Raw genomic sequence first — 21,414 nt, 5'->3', positions numbered from 1 at the left:
GTGACTGCTGTTTGAGTCTGCGTTTCAACACTTGTAAGTGTGAAACCACGGGATATTTTTAAGGAGCCAGCCATGATTGTGACGGGATGTTGGGCCATCTACAGCTGTGCTTGTGGCAACAAAACCAGTATTTTTAACTAGACCCATGGACATCTCCAGCCATGTTTGTGGTGACAGAACCAGGTATTTTTTTTGCCAAAAATAGATGTTTTCCAAACCTTAACTGAGTGGCTTTTGTGCCTAAACCTAACCTAACCATCAGCACAGTATTTTGACAAGAGAAAAATGCAAAACTGAACCTGAGGAAACGTAATTTTTGAATTGATCTTACTTTCAGGTAATTATAGATTAATGAAAACATGATTATGAATATCGTATTCTGTTTCATACAAAGCCCTTTAAATCCTACACACTGGAGCTTTAACAATTAACTAATGGTCTTATAAAAAGAAACTAAAAGTTACATAACATGCTGTGCACTTTTTGTAAAAGTAGCTTTTATCTGCTCATTGGGGTGGTGGTGTAACATGTCTCTCCCTGCTGGATTCTCTTCTTGCTGACTTGTGTTTTTAAGACCTGACACACTGCAACAGACTGTTGTGGCTCTATCAGGTTAAGTACGACTAATCTTTCAACAAGATATTATCTCTCAAAGTGTGCCCGACCAAAGACCGTTGAAGTCACATCAGAAGAGACGGAGTGAGCAGCAGGATTCTGACTCACCCTATAGTCTCAGACGTGGATGTATGTAAACAGCCCTCATACGTGTCTGCTGTCTGATCTGAGGATCAGTCTGTCTGACTGTGGTCAATGATGTTAACACATAATTATGGCTCATATCACGGCTGAGTATCTGGGACACATGATGACATACGGCAGGTAAGGTTTAGGTGTGTTTGTTAGTGTTCATGTGGTATTACCTCATTCCTAATGTTAAATCAACCATTAAAACAATAACACCCACTCTCTGCATTCCTGGTTAGTGATCTATTAGGTCAGAATTAGCTTGTAATATTTACCTATTAAATCCTCAGCTCATTTCTGTGTGCGCTTGTTGTTTCTGCTCCTGGTTCACATTCACTTAGCTTCATCCCCTGTATGCCACCATGAGCTGTTTTTTGCTCCTCAACAGCCATTAATGCCATTAGTCTTTATCCAATTTGAGGTCTGTGCCGGCCTCAGCTGCTGCTGCTGCTGCTGCTGCTGCTGCAGTCAGCTGAATGCCAGCAGAGAAACTCTCGCTCTGTTAAGAGGGTTTTAACATCTCGCTCCTGTTGTTTAACCTCAGTCAACTCTGGAAATATGTTGCATATTGAAATAAATAGATTAAATGCCTGCTGAGGTTTTTTCAGTTGAACTCCTTTGTTAAACCCTTTGAGATAAATATGTGGTTTGTGATTTTGTGCTGATATAAATAAAATTGACTTTACTTTATCGGTCACATTGAGCTAGTCTGCATTTTTTTTTTTTGTTAAACTTGCATTGTTCTTTTTGTGGTTATGTAGTTGTAAGTACAGACTGGACTGAAGAGTCTGTGCTGGATAAACCACACAACAATAAGCAACTTAGTTTTCTGTGATAGATGACTTATCTCAAGTAATGTCAAGGTCTCTGCAAATGTGTTATCACCACATGAAAATGAACGGCAGTTATTTCCTGAAATCTGCCTTTTACCCAGTGGCTGTGAAGAGATAACAGGGAGGGCTGCACAGGGATGTGTTTTGTTTTACGTCAATCAAAGTGCTGGATATGATGGAAACTGAAGCAGCTGAAATAACTAACATCTGACACACTGTGCAGCACTCCCAATGATACAGGTCAGGAGACCGTGGTAATCATTTGGCCACACTTGGAGACAGCAAATTTTTTTTTTTTAAAAAGCAGCATACCACTGAATCAAGCAAAGGGCAACCAATTAAAATGTTTACTTTTTAAGTTAACTGGTCCTTTGCTAAATCAAAATTGTAAGCAACCCCACAACATTGGGAACATGTCCCAAAATGTCCCTCACAAACATACTATTTGTCCCACATTTGGTTTGTTGGGATGTGGTCAACGTACTTTATATAACCATCATTAATAAATGATAAACAAATGGTTAATTAAACTTTAGTCAAGAGTTCTTTCACTGTCATTTATTAGGCAATTGTTTATTGTAAAGTTTCAACTAATGTTTATAATATTTATAATTAATGGTTTAGAAACCATTTCATTGTTCGTTAACAGTCAAATATCAATTCACTAAAGTTTAATTAAAGGTCCCATGTGTAGGATTTAGTGGCATCTAACAGTGAGGATGCAGATTGCAACCAACAACATACCGATCCCCTAACCATCCCCTACGGTGGTTGCTAAAAACGTTAAAAACTCGTAAGACCTTCCACAGAGACAGCAGCCGTGTTTCCTCAAAGCATTTTTATGCACATTCAGGCGTGACGTAGCCACGTAGCCTACGCTGCATCATCCTCTGATCATCCTCTAGCTCATTCTTTTAAAATAGTTTCATTTAGATTTTTTTCATTTTTTTGCAAACTTTCAGAAGTTCGCTTAAAATTCACTTGACATTTTATCAAAACATGGCTACTGCCTGGTTTGTCCGTTCTGAGCTACTGTAGAAACATGGCAGAGAGAAATGGCGGACTCTTAAATGAGGAAGACTCAATGATTCTTATTTACAGGTGATTATACACTAATGAAAACATAATTATGAATATTATTTTTATTCCATCCTATGCGCTGCACCCTTAACTATTAATGTGAAAAAAATCAATGAAACACCTTTGAAAGTCTCTTAAATCACTGAATTTAATACCTTGCTCTCCACTACTTTGTGAGGTAACAGGAGACACTTCTTAAACAGGTTCAGTCAGGGGTTAAACCTTGTGAATGAATAATTCATTGGGAAACTGAGCGGTGTACTGTAGCGGCAGCCTTTAGTCCAACAAGTGATGGTCAGCCTCAGTGTTTACTGACTCTGTGTGCTTTAATAACACCTCTGTCATGTGATGATCCTCATGTAAAGTGTCTGGAGGTTATTGTCCCAGAAGCTGTCCCAGCAGAGAGGACAGCAGGTACCTCCACCTCCACCTCCACCTGACCCTCCCCACACAGCTATTCCCGCTCTGCCCAGCAGCTCCCTATTTGGCGTTTCGGTCGGTGTGTGGGCGGGACTGTGTGTGTGTGTGTGTGTGTGTGTGTGTGTGTGTGTGTGTGTGTCGCTCACGCCCATCAGTGACGTCATGAGAAAAGTTCCTACAATGAGCCGAGAGGCAGAAAGAGGTGGGAGCACACACACATGAACACACAGGACTGCACACCGGCCTGAGGACTGATAACAGCAGCAGCTACCGAGGAGAGAAGTTCTTCTAACGGACCGAGACTACATCTATTTATTTATTATTTATTGGGTGGAGTATTTATTACATTAACATCCGACATGAACGGAGGGACGAGGAGCCTGTGCACGTTTGAGGACATCAGAAGTCAAGAGCAAGTGGTAAGTTGCTCGATGTTATTCATTCATTATGGTCGGATTTCTTACTTCTGTCCACTTTACTTCCTGTATAAATGCATTATGGGAAAAAGAGGCAATTTTATGACAGCATTTTAAACTTTTGAAGTCTCGTTTCTGTTTCTTCCTGACTCTTCTCGGTTGTGTGAGCTGCATCTTTCAGCCTTCGTCTGCTCTAAGTGGTATTTTAACTATTAAAGGGGCAGTATGTCGTTTTGGAGAAGAAATCCAAACCCAGAATTTTAATCTTTACAGTATTAATATTAGAGATTATTTTCATTATTGATGAATTATTATTGACTGATTCAAATGAAAATAAAAGTCAACATAATGTCATCAGAAACCAAAAGATATTCACTACAGCCCGATCAATATATCGTAGGCTGATATTCGATCGGTATATGTTGTCCAATATGCATGGATATGAAACTCTTTTTTTTAGCAATTATAACAGAAAAAGGTGCTTGGGGTAATCTGTAATTATTAAATTCTCAGTGAAGTTTACTGTACTGATGTAACTTTCACACAATGAAGTTTATTGTTAAACCGTAAAATATAATCGCCAGAATAAAAGATGGTAGATGACCTTTTCTGTTCTCCTTAAAGGAGCGCTATGTAGCTTTGGAGAACAAATTCAAACGTTTAATATTACTAAATAATACTTTCAAATTTTAATATTTACAATATTCATGAGGTAATAATACAAGGTTTGAAATATTTATGTTTTCCGTAACTGAATAAACAAACTGTTCTCAGTGTAAAATAAGGTCCTCAGAACACAGTTTGAAAGCTAGAAAGGTGGCCGGGTCCGCCACATATAAACATCGTCCTTTAAGGTCAGTTTGTTTATTCATATTATTCAGTCATGACAACAAAGAGAGTTTATTTATTTAGTTTGTTTAGGCATCAGAAAATCAGTAAATGAAGATCTTTCTCATCTGATTTAAATTTCTTCTCCAAAACTACATAGTGCACCTTTAAGTCTCTGGTCTTGTAGTAATTAAAGTATTAGCCCCTACCTCCTCCCCCAAAGCCCCATCACACACACACACACACACACACATAAGTGCAGCAGCTCAGAATTAGTCCAGATAACATCTGTGCCTGTCACCAGTGCCTTCTGCCCAAATCATCTGAAGGCTTACAGTTACAGTTGTGACAGTCAGTGAAGGCAGCTCAGGAAGCCAACCTGTGAAAGCTTTGCTCGTGCAGTATGTGCACCACCTGTGCGTGGATTTAACATCACACTTGCTTAATAAATGTGTGATCAGCAGCTCATGTCAGGAACAGTAGATGGGCTTTATCCACCGGTTTAATCATTGACCTCACCTGAATAAGCAAACTGTTAACCTGTGCTGAGGTTTATAAGGTTGCGGGGCAACATGACACTTTCACCTTATCACCACAGCAGCAGCCTCCTGCTGAGTTCAGTGGTCCGCTGGGCTCATATCAGATGGTTTTCTCTACAGAGGGTCAGCACAGTGAGCAGTCTGGTTGTAGAAAGTGAAATCTGAGTGTGATTAGAGCAGAATTTGAGAGCCAGACTATTTGTGTCAAAAGTCGAGACCTAAATATCAGTTACTGTTGTGTAACCGTACAACTGCCAGAAAGGTAGAAGTGTACAAAGGGCAGCTCCACTTCCACGTAATAAACTGATTATTTGTGCTGAGGAATGTGTCATTAAGCAATAAGCGAAACTCTGCGTTTGTTTAATGTATCATACATTACATTTTAACATGCGACTGATAGCACATTTGCATCAGCTTCGCACAGAACACATATCCGTCTTTATCAAAGTCAAACTCAACAGTCAAATAGTCCCCAAACTGCGGTATTTACATATCTGATATGGTTCTTATTAAGGCGAAACAAAGCATCAGCGGTTTTCCACCTCGACGTGTAACAGTCCCTCATGACTGTGCAGGAAGATCATTAACAAAAGATGACAGCGTTCACTGTTTATCAGCTCTATAAAGAAACATGAGGAGAAGGAATGTGCCTGATGTAGCAGAAAAGGGCCTTCAGAGGTTTTTTTGTTGTTTTGTTGATAAGTGGGTTTCCTGTAACTGAGATGATGTGATCTGGAATATAAAACAGGAGGAAATCCAGGCCGGGCTTTAAAACAAAATGTTCTATAACAGTAACAAAAATTCTGATTCTTCTGCTGTTATTTCGAAACTAATTTAAACTTGTGACACGACTTCCTCCCCCTGAAACGTCAGCGTATTAAGTAAGTGTTTTTTTTTCCCATGACGGCGATTTTTGAATAATGCCACAGTTGTCCTTCCAGGCAGACGTTTAGTTTCCCCGAGTTGTGTTACTTCACACATTCCCTCTGTCTTGTCTCATCCTCAATCATCATCGTCAGGAGTTTCTGACGTTACTGCCTGGGAATGAGCCAAACATGACATATTTATATATGTATGTGGAGCAACGACTGGAATATGCGGAGCACACCTGGTTCTGTCACACAGAGCAGTAAAAAAGAGCTGATTATTATTCACAGTGGGACGATTGTGTAAAGATTGGTTCTTCTTATTGACTGATTGCAGCGCTCTCTTCATGACTCAGCTCCATGTTCCAGGACTAACTGTCCGCCGCCAGCGTTCAGGATCTCACGTGACGATAAAACACACGCAATCCTTCAGCAACACTTCACACCTCAGCTTGTCTCTTCTTGAAACTTTACTTAACCTTTTAGTTCGTACTGACTGCTGAGTGAAGCCCCGAGCCTGACAGTCAGACATGCAGCCAGACGTTCACTACCCTGGGGAGAACTGCAGCTTGATCCTCAAGGGTTTAATCCCAAAACAGGACATTAAGAATTATTTTTATGATTGATTAGTCCATGGTAAAAGAAAAATATATTACAATACCTCAGAGTTTAAACTTCAAATTGGTAATCAACTAATTGTTGCCATAGTCGAAAACTTCACCAGTACGTCCCGCTGAGGTTGGATATTGAACCTTAGTACTTGTTGAGAGGTGGCCAAAAAGTGTCCATATCACTAAATTCGAAATCGAAACTTGGCACTGAATGCGTGAATACTTGTCTTGTTTACTTGTTCTTTCTTCAAATATTTCCTGATCCATAACTTTGACGTTCGACCTGTATTTTATTAAGTTCCTGTTCAGCCTCTTACTGTATGTTGAGACAATTTTAAACACGGATGTACTGAGGGGTTTGGAAAGTTTTGCTGATGGAAAAAAAAACGTTTGTAGAACACGTGTATATATTCTAATTCCTTATGTAAGTAAGGTAGTGAAACTGGAAACGATGTATACCTGCCGTACCGGCCCTGGTCGGCTCACACCTGTTGCCTATAAAGCAGCTTGACAGGAGACAGAAGTGACATCTGTGCAGCAGGTATCTTAAAGCAGTGCATGAGAGGCAAAGAGTGATTTAATGCACGGTGAAGGGCACACACACACACACTAACACACACACAGCTTCATGAGTAGATTTTTGTGGAATGCAGGTACTGAACCTGGAGGCACACGGCGGTGTTTTACTTTTTATGGCCGTGATACCTTCTCGACAGGTACTCTTTAAAAGTGTCTCGTAAAGGACATTTTGTTTTTCTGTTTATCAGCAACATTCCCAGGTTGATCGTCACTCCTCAGCTAATTTAACTCGGATGATTCCTGATGCCAAAGTCCAAAACAAAAGCTCCCTCCCTCCCCTTAAGCTTTTCACCCTGGCTGTATCCCGTGATCTTTTTGTGCCCATTGTCGGTGCACCCAGCAGCGTGGACGCCGTGTGTGTGTGTGCTCAGTTTCAGGTTTCTTCCCTGCTATAAAGGCAGTGTGTACTTTGGTTTACTGTGTGTATGTGTGTGTGAGAGAGAGGCTGTGTATGTGTGCAGCGTTCGTCACTGTCCGTGAGCACATCCAACTGGTGCCTTTGTCTGTGTTCCCGGGAAGTCTAGTATTACAGGTTGTCTATGAAAGTGGCATTTTTGTGTGTGTGTGTGGATATAAAAAGAAAGCAGGCAGAGAGACCTGCGTGTAAATAGTGGATGGCAGAGCGAGGATTAGCTGAGTCTTTGTTTAGAAGGGCCAGAGAAGTTGTATAATGATGGATTCCTTCTGAACAAACCCTCTCCCTGTTCCTCCTTTCTCCCACGTCTCTCTGTCTTATTAGAGCTTTCAGGTAATCTGAGAGGAAATCATGCAGAACAAAAGGGGAATTTTTGGCTTTCTCTTTCACTTCTCGGAGTTTTGTTTGTCGTAGCTGGACCCCCGCCCAAACTATTAGGCTATTTCCTCTGCCCTTTTTTATTGTTCTGGTCGCCAGTTTTCTCTCTTATTTTTCCTGATTTCTCCTGACGTTTTCACTCCCATCTATCCCTGTCCCTTATCCTCCATTGCTGTGCTTCCTGAACAGATAATCATAAAGGCCTTCTGTAGTCTGCAGAACACATGGCTATTCTTCTATAACCTCTCACAGCTTTTTATCACGGCATTACGCAACACAACCCAGTTCACTTCCCCTGTCTGGCTCATATCATGGCTGTTTTCTGTCCAGAGGGGGAGGTACAGAAGAATGATTGCTACTCTTACTGTAAACTGCAAAAAGTCAGTTTAAAATAAGGCTGTGACCAACTATTATTTACATTATTGACTGATTAAAAAGAAAAAAAAGTCAATGTAATGTCATCAGATATCTTCTTTTGTTCAACTAACAGTCAGAAAACAAAAGATATTCAATGTATCGGGAGGCTGATATTCGATCGGTTTATGTTGTCCGATATGCACCGATGCTAAACTTTTTTTTTATATATTATAACAGAAAAAGGTGCTTGGGGTAATTTGTAATTATTAAATTCCCAGTGAGGTTTACTGTTTCATTGCACTGATGTAACTGATGTAGCAAATCCTCACAAAATGACTGATGACTGATTATTGCAATAGCTGTTGATTATTTTTCCTGTCTTCACCCTTGATGTTTGAATCAACAGTTCAAGGTCCATTTAGTTGCTCCTCTGGAGCTTTGAATCACACCACATGACTATTTATGTTTGAATTTCCACCACTTTAAAGGAAGAATGAGTGGGATTTTCCTGACAACAAAACAATGACTCATACTGTAGACTGTATTTCATACAAAAATAACCCTTCTCAGTCATCACTTATGACCCACTAGAAGTGCCTGTGTTCTGCTGTGTTCAGGACATTTCTGGGTGTAAACCTTTGGGCAGTGGTGTTTAACCCCCAGCCAATAACAGTGCAGAGTGTGGGGGCGGAACGCTATAAAAACGCAGCGACCAGGTGCCAGATCCTGCCACAAAACCTGCTCGTTTTAGCCTTTAAGTACTATTTTGTACACGTTGCCTTTAAGTCCAGCTTCGTCTTCAGGCTTAAAAAAGCTCTGTAAAGTTTCAACAGCAACAGGGCAAACTCCATCTCCTGGTGAAGATCATGCGATATGATCAAAAGCTAAGTGGACTTTGCAGTAAGATTGTTTAGCCAGCCGTCAAAACAGTGTCTTCTGCAGTCTAAACAGGACGCTGTCACACAAGGCCACTTACAGAAGCTGCAGGTCATGTTCCAAAGAAAACAATTAAAATTCTACAAAGGGTTAAATAGGTACAAACAAATCATGATGCACACACGCCCACTTCTGTGTAACTGGATGCATGTGTGCGTTTGCTTGTGGTTATCTTATTTCACCACAGTAAAGCGTTCCAGCCGTCTCTTCTTCGTGTGTTGCGTGTCTAAGAGCTGACATGAGTTGAGACACCAGGAGGACGCAGTGAATACTCACGGGAAAATAAACAGAACAAGATGTGGCGGCTGGACTGGAGTTATGTAATGTCTCTGACCTCCTCCCTCACATCCGCATACTTACACTCGCACACACACTAAGTGGCTATCACTTACGAGGGGGTTCCCTGTGCCGGACGACACACAACCAGTCACATCCTGGCCCAGACTTTTCCTGTTGAAGTGCTTCTTCTCTTGGGAAGGTTTGTGTGTTTCTAATTTTTAAAGTGTTTTTCGTGCGTCGCATCTGTGCATTGTCTGTCTCCTCCCTCTCGTATTGTTAACAAGCCAGATAGTTTATGGCTACTGTGAGGTTTCGTTGCCATGGAAATGTTCCGTCTCGCTTGACATTACATCTTCTGCCCACTTTCCCAGAAATCCAGCCGCCGCTTCCAATTGGCTCGCGAGCGCCCCGAGAGTTTCCGCCTATAGTCCCTGTGACGTACATAGCACACAATTTAAATCAAACAATCTGTCTCTGTGCAGCTGTGAAAAACTTTTGCTTTCTCTCTGACGCTCGTACCCCCTCTTTCCCTCCTGCGCTGAGCGTGACTCAGTCTCTCCTCCTCTTTTTTCCCCCCTCTCCTCCCTCAAAGTAGTCCTCATCAGCCTCTCCATCACATAACGGTCTCTTTGTGGATGGACTTCATCGTCTCCTCTCTTCTTTGACTTTTTCTCAGGAGGGGTGCAGGCGACTGCGGCTCACGCTGCACAACCAGAACCAGGCAGCTCAGAGCAGGGAGCACTACAGGGACAAGGTAAGAGCCTCCTGAACCTGATAACCTGGTTATAATCTGGACTGTTACATCGGTGTAGAGAACAAGTGGTGGGAATCAGAGCTGTTGGAGGAAGAGGAGAATGATGGAAAGTTGCACTGTTTTAAATGCATGTTTTAGGCAAAGTATTTATTTGAAGATATTATGCTTTATTTGAAAAAAAAAAAAAAGCTTTCCATCTTTAATGGATACGCTGGGTCAGATTTTTCTGTCAGTTCCAGCAGTGGCACTGTTTCCTTTATAGGTAAAGGTGCTCATCACTCGAGCCATATTTGGATCTGAAATTCCAGCCACTTAATCATCTCAGTGATTCTGAGGAATTGGCTCACAGCTACTGTGCATCTATCATACCACATTCCTACACGCAAGCCGTACAGAGGCACAAACTGCTTGTAAACATGCCATAACTGGCATCTGCTTTTTATTAGCGTGGTTCCCACTCTGAGAATTTCAAGACAACCATTGTTCTACCAAAACCAGCGCCAAAGTTACAGGAAAAAATAAGAAGAAGAAAAAAAAGGCCACCAGAGCAGCAGAGTTACATAACATCTCCCCACCTACTTCTGCCTCTCTCTGCTCATGGTTCTGACCAAAGACTGCCAAAGTAGCACCATATGTTTATGGGTCTCCTTCATAGTGATTATGGCTGAATGCTTCTGCCCCCTGATTATAGAGAGGCGCAGTCCTGTGGCACACAGATATGAAGTATATTCACTATAGTTTCAGTTTTGTCTCTCAATAGTTTAATTGCATCATTCATGTCAGACATTCCTGATGGATGTTTCATAATGATTAATAAATGGAAATACTACAGGCTTTCCTTCCCAATTTTGTATTGCAATATTATCCAAAAACATGCTCCGACTCCTCCCCCGGTGTTAGCAAAACACAGTGACCTCACTAATGTGCGTATGATCCTCAGAAATGTATCCCACCCATCCTTCCGTGCTCATGCAACAACTCCTCTGCTCTCCTCTCCAGCCAGTTGGACGTGCTTTTGCACTGGTGCAGCCGGCCAGCGACAGGACATCTCTGACCCCCGAACCGGTCAAGTCTACAGAGGAGCAGGTGGAGGTTATCAAGGTGGGTGTGGCACATTTTCTGTTATTTTTGAAGACATCAGTGGTGTGTTTGTTTCATGGTTTAACATCCGTGTCTCTCCTCCTGTTCCAGGTTTATCTGGAGGCGCGCAAACAAGAGCAGCACAAACACCAGCAGAGCCTGAAGATGCTGTCAGACGAAGTTTCACAGATACAGGAGGTCAGTCTCTGGACAGGACAGTATCTCTGCTCAGTTCTGACTGTCTCACTCACACACAAACACATGCCAACGCCAGACTGTCTCTGGATTATATAACAATTTGTATGTTTGCATCATGCAAATTCCTCCCACGTCTCTTCCAGACTTGTCCTTCTTCTCTGTCTGACTTGTTAATCATTTGACAGAGCCTGAAACACACCAACGCTGAAATATTATAACATAAATATATGATAATATCTCCGTAACTCACGATTTGTCTGTATTTCACACAGGTGAGGTATTGCCTGAAGACACTGAGGGAGCAGATGGCAGCCAAAAACAAGGTAGGTCTTTCTTGTGCTTCTCACCATTGTTAACCATACATCCTGTTTTGTCCTCCACTGCTCTCGTCTCCATCTTTCACTCCTTCCTTTCTGACTTCCCCCTTTTCTTTTTCCAGCCGCTCACAAACGGGTGGAAAGTCGGCGTCCCCTTCAGAAAGAGCAGCTCGTCTGCACCCAAGGCAGGAGCCAAAACTGACGGCCAGGTGAGCAGAATCTCACGTGCACGACCTCCATTCGAAGTTGTTTATATACAATAGAAAGCATGAGTCTTTTCAGTAGGCGATGCATGTATCAAATCATAGCCGGAGTCTGTGTTTTCCTGTGGACAATGTGTGCCAGTGTGTGACGCATGTAAAGCGATCACCTCCCCGAGGCCCACCGGCAGAAGGAGGTGTAACAGAAATGTGATATAGGAGAAAAAGGAAGAAATAAAACTGAAAGCCAGAGAATTAAAAGCTCTTACAGCACCCAGGGGTGTTCGAAAATGTGTGAGAGAGCCGTTCCAGCACACACTGTTCCTCTCCCCGGCCCTCCTCATTGTTCCCAACATTCCACAGATGCCTCTCCTTTAATAGTTTTGTTGCTGTCTTTGAGCACTTTTAGCAACCACAGCTATCTGCCTATCAGTAATGTTGTGTCTAAATACAACAGAGCTGACACGTCTGGCTGAATTGTTTTTGCGCCAATTATAGCGTTTATTTGTGAGTCACGCTATGGCTTACTAGCTGAAGTGTTGCTCCGGTGACGCACGCTGACACGCCTGGTATGTTTGTGACAGCCAAACCCACTGAGCTTGAGCGCAACGAAAACATTATCTCATCATAAAAGTATCTTCCTCTCTATCTGTGTTTTATTATTTTACAACATTATATCAAAGCAGATTTAATGTGGCTTTTTGGTAACTGATTAACAGAAAAAGAAACATTACTGTCAAAGCGAAACCAGCTCTGTACAAAGTGATCTGAATGATTTACACATTTAAAATACAAAATACTTGTTTGCATAAGAATTCACCTTTCTAAGTCTTCTAAGCATCCTGGTTATGATCAGGTTTTATAGTATTAAGGTTATGTTTTGCACTTGTAGAGTAATCAGCTTGCCCTGGTTTCAGAAACTTGGTTAAGACCTGTTTTGAAAAACCTGGATATCCTACCTGGGAATAGAAACCAGGATACTATGGCATGTAAACACCTTAAAGGTGCAATATGTAAGAATTGGTCGCCTGTCAAAATTATACTCCAAACAAATAGGGGGCAGCATATCACTAGAGTTACTGTTAACTGTAGGTGCCCTTAGCTTGTTAGCTCAGTTAGCTGTGCAACTAGCAGTTCAGACTGGGAGCTCGGGGACCAGGGGAGTGTTGGTGTTTACACCGCTAGCACAGGAGCCTTGGACCAGGATGGGTCACGGCTAGCTGGTTAGCATGCTAACTACATATTGCCCCTTTAAAGTTGCTGAGCAAACAAGACTCACCAGCAGGCATACAGTTAGAAACCTGACTACTGTTACTATCATGTGTACAGGGATATTAATAACCAGGTTTTCACGTTTCACGATAAAGTCATATCCTGAATATAATCAAAAACAGGATAAGGCTCAAAACCAGGATACTAACTCACATGTAAACACACTGTGGGTATTGATTTAGCAGATGCGCCTTAGGCAGCAATTACAGCCTCAACTCTGAGTCAGCTTCACACATCTGGACAGTGCACTTTCTCCCCCAAAAGCCACTCAAACTCAGTCAGGTCGTGCCTTTTTCAACTTCAACCACACGTTCTCGGTTGGATTGGAAGATTGTGACTACTTCAGGACATGACAAGAACTGTCTGCTTATCTAACGCTTCATTTTTTTCCCTATTAGGAAGCAGATGAAGAGGCAGAGAGAACCAAGCTGAGGGAAGTCAGTAAGCGCTTATATGCACAGCTGCAGGAAGCAGAGAAGAAACACCAAGAGGAGAGAGAGAGGCTGCAGGTAACGATCATATACAGAGCTTATTTTTACTTTCATTATGCATCAGTAGGAGTGTACACCACATTTTCAATAAACTAAAATAATAAAGTGTTCTTTTGTTTTCTCCCCAGGCTGAAGGCAGCATGCTGAGGGAGCATCTGAGCGAGCAGGAGGAGAAGCTGAAGACGGCAGAAGAAGGCAGCGAGAAGAAAGACAGGCGCATCGAGGAGCTCCAGAGGTTGCTGGGAGGGATGGAGCAGGAGAGCGCCAGCCTGCGTGAGACAATCCGCAACCGCGAGGAGGAACTCCGCGAGCTGCGCAAGATCAGAGAGGAGGGCCAGAAAGGGGAGCAGAGGTCCGTTAACTGAGAAACAAACAGATTCTTTATCTTATCTCTCTTCTTATCATTCGGTGAGAATCAAATCAGGAGAGGTGTTTCATAATTCTCTGTGTGGACTTTCAGGACTGAGCAGTTGGAGAAGGAGGTGGCTATTCTCAAAGAAAAGATCCACCATCTGGACGACATGCTGAAAAGCCAGCAAAGGAAAGTCAGACACATGATTGAACAGGTGAGAGGCGCATGTGTGAGGCTCTGTAGAACAAACACCTCATCTCAGTGTTCATATTTGTGCAGGATTGGCTCAGTGTTTGACTGTGTGTTTGCTCGTCTGCAGCTCCAGAACTCTCGCATGGTGATCCAGGAGAGGGACCGCGTGATCAAAGAGCTGGAGGAGAAAGTGGCGTTCTTGGAGGCTGAGGTGAGAACTGCTCATTGTCTTCTCCTATAATTATCTTTATGGCTTTTCAGTGGGATTTAGAACAAAGGGTCAAGGTTAAAGATCCGACTCAGCCTGATTTCTGCAGGGAAGTAGATGCAACCGCTGTCTGTTTTGGTTGCCACTTTAATTGGTATCATGTGAACTGACCTCTGACCACCTGTGTTTGCAGAACCGAGAGATGCATGATCAGATGGATTACTTCCTGGGAGGACAAAGGTCAAATTCCTACCTTTCATCAGAGCGCAACCCCCAGATCGTCTACAGGTAACTTAGCTTTTCATCCACCTTTTTTTACTTGCAAATTTCAAGCCCTACAGGCAATTTTGGCTTTTATTTTGATTTATGAAATGTATCAAAATAAATGCAAAAGCAGATAATCTCAAGTTTGTTTATCTCAGCCTGCAATTTGCAACTTTGGTGAAATTGGCCCCAAAAATGCAAACACACACAGAAGCACACTCAAATATTCACCTGTTCTACTGGTTTGGATGCCGTTTCACTATAAAAACAACTAATTTATCTTCCTCTTGCCCCCGCAGTAAGCCGCTCAAGCCCTCGACCACGTCCAACAAACCACTCCCTTTCATCAAAGTCATCGAGATCAAGTCATGAAGCGACTGCGCGGAAGGAAGAGTTATTGACGAGAAGGCGTCAGAACCACCAAACCTTTTCAATGCAGACTGAAAACAAACACCACACGTGACGGCGTGAATGTTTGGGATGTGAGAGCTGAGCTTCCTGCTACGTCCTACATCAACACTTACACTAACACGCTTGAACCACAAACACTCTTGAAGGAATCTGTGTGGTGTTTTGCGGCACACACACACACACACACACACACACACACTGATGCTTGCTGTGTGTCAGCTTTAGTGTCAATACATAAAGTGTACTGATTGAGCTGATTTGAAGTTTTACATGTGTAATACTGTATGCAAGTGTTTCCTCGTCCTGCCCTGTTGATTGCTTTTCTAACCTTTGAGTTTATGACAGTGGCGTTGTTGTTGTCAAAACAGAACAGCTGGGCAAAGAGCAGAAAGTTGGTCACGACATTATGAAGTCTGTGTACAGTAACGTAGCAAACAAAGCTAAGCTAAAAGTTTCATGTAAAAATCGCTAACCAGATGATCTTCATCCATTAGTCACTCATCCACGACTCTGTTCACTTTGCTGAGTGAATGACGCTTTAAACATGTAAATACTGACTGCAACCTGTTTAAGGTCAACATCACATGATGAAAATAGATGTTTTGTAGGCCCCAAACAACAATATGGCACTTAATGAAACTGTGAGGAAACGAAAATGTCAATGGTGATGAAGATATTTGACATTTCACAGAAGTGTCTTTATTCTTCATGTTTCTTGTAAATCATTTCAGTTCCCTGTCATTGTGTATACAGTCCCCTTGTTTTTGTACATAATATTAATGAATGTGATTTGATGTTTTAATTTCTAACAGCTTTCTTCTTTGTATTTATTTATATAAAATAAAACCTTTAGACAGACTGTGTGATAGATTTTTTATTAAGTAGATTCTGATCTATTATCTGTTTGTGGTTCTCAGAATAAATTATGAAAAATTAATGCTTGTTTTGACTTCTTCAAGTTACAGCACACTTACTTTTAAATAGATTGCTCTGAAGGTAGCACCCTCTGCTGGCAGAGATGGCAAAAGTACACACATTCTTTACTCAAGTAGATGTACAGAAACCTGTGTATAAAAAAAACAAGTACAAGTACAGATTCAACTTTTTTACCAAAGTAAAAGTAAGACAGTACACGATCTGAAATGTACCCAAATATAAAAGTAAAAATTATCCCTCTGATATATATTTCTGCCGGCCATTTCTGTGCAAAGCTAACTGACAATTTTCTCCCTATTCGAGTCTCCCTCTGTCTGTTTCTGCCTTGTTACGTCCTTCACATCATTTCGTCTTACTAAGCCTGCCATGCCTGATCTGCACTTATAGGTTGAAATCAGTCTTGACGCAAAACAAAAAAACGAAAAAATATAGTATCAATAACCAGCCTGTTTGTAAGGAGCAGAAAAGTACAGATGTTTGTGTTAAAATGCAGGAAGTAAAAGTAAAAAGTCTTCAGAAAAATAAATAATAAAGATACTTGAAAAATCTACTTAAGTACAGTAATAAAGTATTTGTACTTCATTACTTCCCATCTCTGTCTGCTGGACAGTATACACAGTAAAAGTCTTGCGCTGACCACATCTAAGAACACTGTACAATATTTGGACTGTATGTAACTGTTTTATTTGGATGGCATCTTGTACAATAGGCACCGCAGACAATACAATTACCTCATTAGGAGCCCTGAATATGAAATAAAAACAAACCACCAGTAAAGACAAAAGACTTCCCCTGATGCATTAACTCACATTCAGAATGCATTAATGCACAGAAACACTGTTAAAATACATTGCACTGAAATAATTGATCAAAAGAGCACTTAATCATTAAAATTCATTAAATTAAGTATGGCTTCTGTAAAACAAACGTTTAAGGCTCAAAAAACACACGTACACGTAAACATAAGTGACACAAACAGTGTGTTTTTCTCAGTGTGAGGCAACCATTAACACCTGTTAGACGCTGTTAAAAGTGCAATATGTAAAAACATTATTTTAAAAAACATTAAAAAATTAACTAAAATTATCAACTGAGTGTGAAGAACAGTAACAGTAATGTTTCGCTAAACGTGTACGTACTATGGTGCAGATGTATCTCATGAAGTTAGCATGCTAACCTGCTAGCCCCACGCCTGAAATCCTCTCAGTGGTCCAAAGTTCTTGTGCCAACTGTGTGAGCAACAACACTCCCCCGGCTAGCTGCACGGCTAACCGAGCTAAGAAGCTAACAGTGGCTACAGTAATGGATGTATAAACAGAAGACAGCAGTTAACAGTTACTATGTTGATACGCTGCCCTTATTTGTGGCCAATCTTACATATTGCACCTTTAAATATTAGCATATTTAAATACAGTTGGTTAATTGCTGCATAGGCCTTTACATTGTGCATAAATACTGATTGTCATATGCTGTTGCATAGCCCCATAGCTCTGGTTTTGTTTTGGTCAAATCAACCCTACTTACTTCTAGTGTGTTTTCTCCCCAATCATAGCACTCATACATGCATTAATACAGGATATACGCATAAGCTACACTTAGGTGAAAAGCATTGTGCCAGTAGTCTGATATGCACTTTACTGTAAACCAGGCAATACGTGTTAGTATATAAAGGCAGTGTTTGTATCACTTCACTCTAAACTACATTCACAGGCACTTTAATCACCACCTTATCCTTGACCTTTCTTTTGGATGGGCGTTTCTTTCAGAACGAGCTGTCCAGAGTGTTGTAGTTGTCTTTGAAGTTCTTCAGCTCCAGGAAGTGTCTGGGCCGCTTGCTGCGCTGCTGCATTGAAGTGAGGTAGGTGGTTTGGGTGGGGGAGGAGGAGGAGGTGGCAGGCTCCGTGCTGCTGGTCAGGTCTTTGGCTGCAGACTGGTGGTGCTGGCTTGGAGAGCCGCCGCTGCTGCTGCGAGACTTGACGCTAAAAAAAACAAGAAAACCACAAGAGAAGCAGATTGTTCCCGGCGCATAATTAACATTCCCTGATGGGATTAGGATAAACGGAAAAGCTGTGAGGAAAGGATGTTTACTCACACGGAGGCCAGTTCAGTTAGAGCCTCATGGTACTTTAAAAACTCTGCTTCACCAAAAGCCTGCAGACAAAAAACAGTTTTTAATGCAATCATCACAACAGGATGGGCAACTTGGTAAAAAGGAAAATCATGGTACCCATAAGATGCATTCATAGAGCTTTTAAAAAGGTGCAATATGTAAAAATTGGCCACCTGTCCGATTCATACTCAACTGCTGCTAACTAACAAATTTAGCATTGTCCAAACTTTTAAGACTTTGTGTGAACAATGCATAAGGATATAAATGAGTAACAATTCAAAACAAGCCACAATACAGTCCACATATAAAAAAAATCATGTGCTACTATGTAAATCGATGTTTATGGTACTAAACTACAAAGCACTGTTAGATCTGACTTTTTCAAATGATGTCCAATAAACTCAGTTTTCTTGTTATTAATTTAAATAAGAGACTGTGTACAAAACATCACAACATCACCATGATATGTTTCTGACCTCTGCCCCGTGTCGTGCTTTATTGTACCCATCCAGCACCGTGTAGACGAGCGAGCTCAGGCTGTCTCGGAACATGCAGTTGGAATTCCGCAGCTGTAAAAGCCAGGTCCGAAGTCTTTTACCTGTCACCGCGGTGGACGTCCCGCCCAGCTCACGGAAAGGGAGATCTATTGACAGAACGGACAGGTGGTTTGTAACAGTGGGGAAAGATTTATGACAAATAAAGCAAGTTAAAATCAGTGAGAGCAACAGCTTACCAATGTCTCTGATGGCATCCAGTGCTTTCAACCTGTACAGGTAGTCATAGGAACCTGCAACACACACACACGGATTCTTTGGAAAACTGCCATAAAGACTACTCATGTAGATACTTTCTGGACTGGTGTGTATGTGTGTGTGTGTGTGTGTGTGTGTGTGTGTGTGTGTGTGTGTCTAACCAGACTGCTTTAACCGGTCATCGTCTGGGGACAGCAGACGAGGCTCAAAGTGGATTTTCTGGACTTGGCACAGTTTGGCTTCAATTTCTTGTCTCAGCTCCTACAGCGCGCGTGCGCACACAAGAAACAACACAAGAAACACCCAGCTGTAATATCATAGTTTATCAGCAGAACACTGTACAGCATCATGGTGTGTGTGGGTGTGTGTGTGTGTGTGTGTATCACCTTAGGAGCATTGTGACCAATGGGGACATGTGGTCCTCTCCGGGACTTCATGGCAAACCGCATAATTTGTCTTTTCACAAAGATAAACAGCAAAACAAAGACCTAGAGGACAGTCAAGAGTCAGTTACCTGCAGCTTTTCAAAAGTTTTTTAGCTTATTGAGTGGGATGCCAGGGAATGATGAACAGAACCATATAACCAAATAAAATACATGACTAAATAAACTATATATATGAGTAATAAATATATATGAGTAATTAAAAAATCATACTGAACTTAAGTATGTATATATTATTAAATGCTTTAGCATGATCTGCATCATGATCAATTCAATTTATTCAGTCATGAAAAATAAAAAACAGTCAATGATGATTTTTCTCTTCTGATTTAAATTTCTGTCCTGAAACTACATAGTGCACCTTTAAACATACTGTATAATAAAACACAAGTGATGTGGTCTGAAGTCTGACGCAGCACTATAATAAACCTCACAATTAAACAAGGCAGCATTAAGGTTTTGATCCTGTACTTCATTTTACTGTTTCTGTGAAATATCCACCACAGATTTTGTGTTTGTTTTGAAGAAGAACTATAAGATACTTCAATCACCTGTTAGTAAACAGCAAATACAATAACTTAAATGTATAATAGTGTTGGTGAAGTGATCAGATGATGGTCAGCAGCTGTGTTAAACTGGGTTAAGTTGTTAAAATGAGAAGACAGATTTGCTAAGGACTGAGCATAGGATTAAATGTTTTGTACTATATATATTAAATACAGCACTGTGTGTTAAATTGACTTTAATCTCAGTCAGTTTGGCACTTAAAAATAAAAACCTTTGTTTTCAGACCCTGGTGTGTAAGTTCAGCCACAGTAGTTATAAAATAGACTGTAACTGTTTATGTTTATTTGATAGTCGCAATGCTCTTGGGGTTTTTGACATTACATTAGTGTGAGTTATGATTTAAAGTTGGCTTGAATAAAAACAGTTACAAAGTAAAACAGACTCACCAGACTTCCGAAGGCCATAACAAGCACCACATTAATGCTCGACAGACGGGACTCATTCTGCATCCTGAAACTGTAAGTTTCTTACTAAACTATCTGACGTCAAAGCTTGCTAAATAACGGTAAATAACATCCAGCAGTCGACCTCTGAAAGGCACACCGTTTCATTTAGGTTGTAGTTTCTAAAACACATGAAGCTAACGTTAAACGGAAGACATAAAAACAGGGAACTAAAGTGAAGTGAAGTGCTTTTGGTCGTTACATGTCGCTGCCTGGTTTGTTGACTTCCGCGTTAGTCACATGACCACTGAGGAGCGGCGTGACGTCAGTCTGACGTTTCTCTGGTCTCTTCTGCCACCTGCTGCCTTCACAACGACCCAACAAACAAACAAACAAACAAACAAACAGATCAACAAGCAGCAGGCCTTGTGATAAAGGAACTCATTTCACAATCGAAAACGCTCAGTTTTGTTGTTTCACGATGACAAAAAAAAGAAGAAAAAAAGAAGAAGAAATCTATCTATCTATCTATCTATCTATCTATCTATCTATCTATCTAGATTAAAGTCAAGTCAAATTTGTTTCAACAGCACATTCAAAACAACACGAGTTAAACCAAAGTGCTTTATAAATACAGGCAAAAGAAAACAAGGTCGCTGGAGCAGTCAGCACAAATCATGCAAATGCACGCAAGATAAAATCAACAAGTTATCACACTTCTTGTAAAACATCCATGTTTTTCATGCACTTTCATCTTTTTACTGTCATTTTATAGATTTTATTCTCTTTTTTTGTAATGCTTTATATGATATTACCATTTTTATTGCTTTTAGTTTTTTTCAATAATAATTCATATTGACATTTTGTGTTTTGCCTTCTTGTTGTGACTTCTTCTTAATCTGGGCTTCCTTCTGTTTGGCTTGACTGTTGAGTGTTCATTCTTTTTATATTGTCTTCCTGAGGCTCTGTCTGTCAAAACACTTTGTGAACTTTGTTTTCAAAGTTGCTATATAAATACAGTTCTTATTATTATTATAAGAGCCCATTTAATAGTAGCAATTTAAGTATGATCAAAATAGATGGGCCTTGAGCTGTGTTTTGAGCAACTCAGCTGAGGGAGCAAATCTGATGACCATTAAATTGTCCAATTCTCCAATTTTCACATTCTTGCAGTTTATTTTAATGTTGCAGACTATTTATATC

At 40.9% G+C, this 21,414-nt stretch overlaps 2 protein-coding genes across 2 annotated transcripts; one reads left to right on the top strand and one right to left on the bottom strand.

Moving 5' to 3' along the window:
- Positions 1-3,281: 3,281 nt before the first annotated feature.
- tuft1a (tuftelin 1a) lies at positions 3,282-15,879 on the top strand. The gene is made up of 12 exons (XM_073484991.1): positions 3,282-3,496; positions 9,958-10,035; positions 11,035-11,136; positions 11,227-11,313; positions 11,586-11,636; positions 11,753-11,839; positions 13,501-13,611; positions 13,722-13,945; positions 14,054-14,159; positions 14,265-14,348; positions 14,539-14,633; positions 14,909-15,879. Exons 1-12 carry the CDS (start codon positions 3,437-3,439, stop codon positions 14,979-14,981), a joined length of 1,158 nt encoding a protein of 385 aa, XP_073341092.1. The 5' UTR covers positions 3,282-3,436; the 3' UTR covers positions 14,982-15,879.
- A 738-nt stretch (positions 15,880-16,617) lies between these two features.
- On the bottom strand, positions 16,618-20,485 carry c17h1orf43 (chromosome 17 C1orf43 homolog). Its single transcript, XM_073484990.1, has 7 exons — positions 20,215-20,485; positions 19,205-19,306; positions 18,980-19,079; positions 18,800-18,853; positions 18,543-18,709; positions 18,049-18,107; positions 16,618-17,935 (listed from the first exon to the last, which is right to left on the bottom strand). The coding sequence occupies exons 1-7, from the start codon at positions 20,275-20,277 to the stop codon at positions 17,719-17,721; spliced, it is 762 nt and encodes a 253-aa protein (XP_073341091.1). The 5' UTR covers positions 20,278-20,485; the 3' UTR covers positions 16,618-17,718.
- Between the last annotated feature and the right edge of the window lie 929 nt (positions 20,486-21,414).

The sequence above is a fragment of the Pagrus major genome, chromosome 17 (genome assembly GCF_040436345.1).
Source record: "Pagrus major chromosome 17, Pma_NU_1.0".
Classification (NCBI taxonomy): Eukaryota; Metazoa; Chordata; class Actinopteri; order Spariformes; family Sparidae; genus Pagrus; species Pagrus major.
Note: the sequence above shows the minus strand (reverse complement) of the source record. Positions and strands in the feature narration are given on the sequence as shown.

What these genes read in the sequence shown, in the direction of transcription:
- tuft1a (XM_073484991.1), top strand. Translation starts at nt 3,437, where the DNA reads ATGAACGGAGGGACGAGGAGCCTGTGCACGTTTGAGGACATCAGAAGT. An exon ending in AAGTTTCACAGATACAGGAG is followed by an intron (nt 11,314 to 11,585) that starts GTCAGTCTCTGG and finishes TATTTCACACAG; the next exon opens with GTGAGGTATTGCCTGAAGAC. An exon ending in AACCCCCAGATCGTCTACAG is followed by an intron (nt 14,634 to 14,908) that starts GTAACTTAGCTT and finishes TTGCCCCCGCAG; the next exon opens with TAAGCCGCTCAAGCCCTCGA.
- c17h1orf43 (XM_073484990.1), bottom strand. Translation starts at nt 20,277, where the DNA reads ATGCAGAATGAGTCCCGTCTGTCGAGCATTAATGTGGTGCTTGTTATG. An exon ending in TTATGGCCTTCGGAAGTCTG is followed by an intron (nt 19,307 to 20,214) that starts GTGAGTCTGTTT and finishes ACTGTCCTCTAG; the next exon opens with GTCTTTGTTTTGCTGTTTAT. An exon ending in TGACCGGTTAAAGCAGTCTG is followed by an intron (nt 18,854 to 18,979) that starts GTTAGACACACA and finishes TGTGTGTTGCAG; the next exon opens with GTTCCTATGACTACCTGTAC.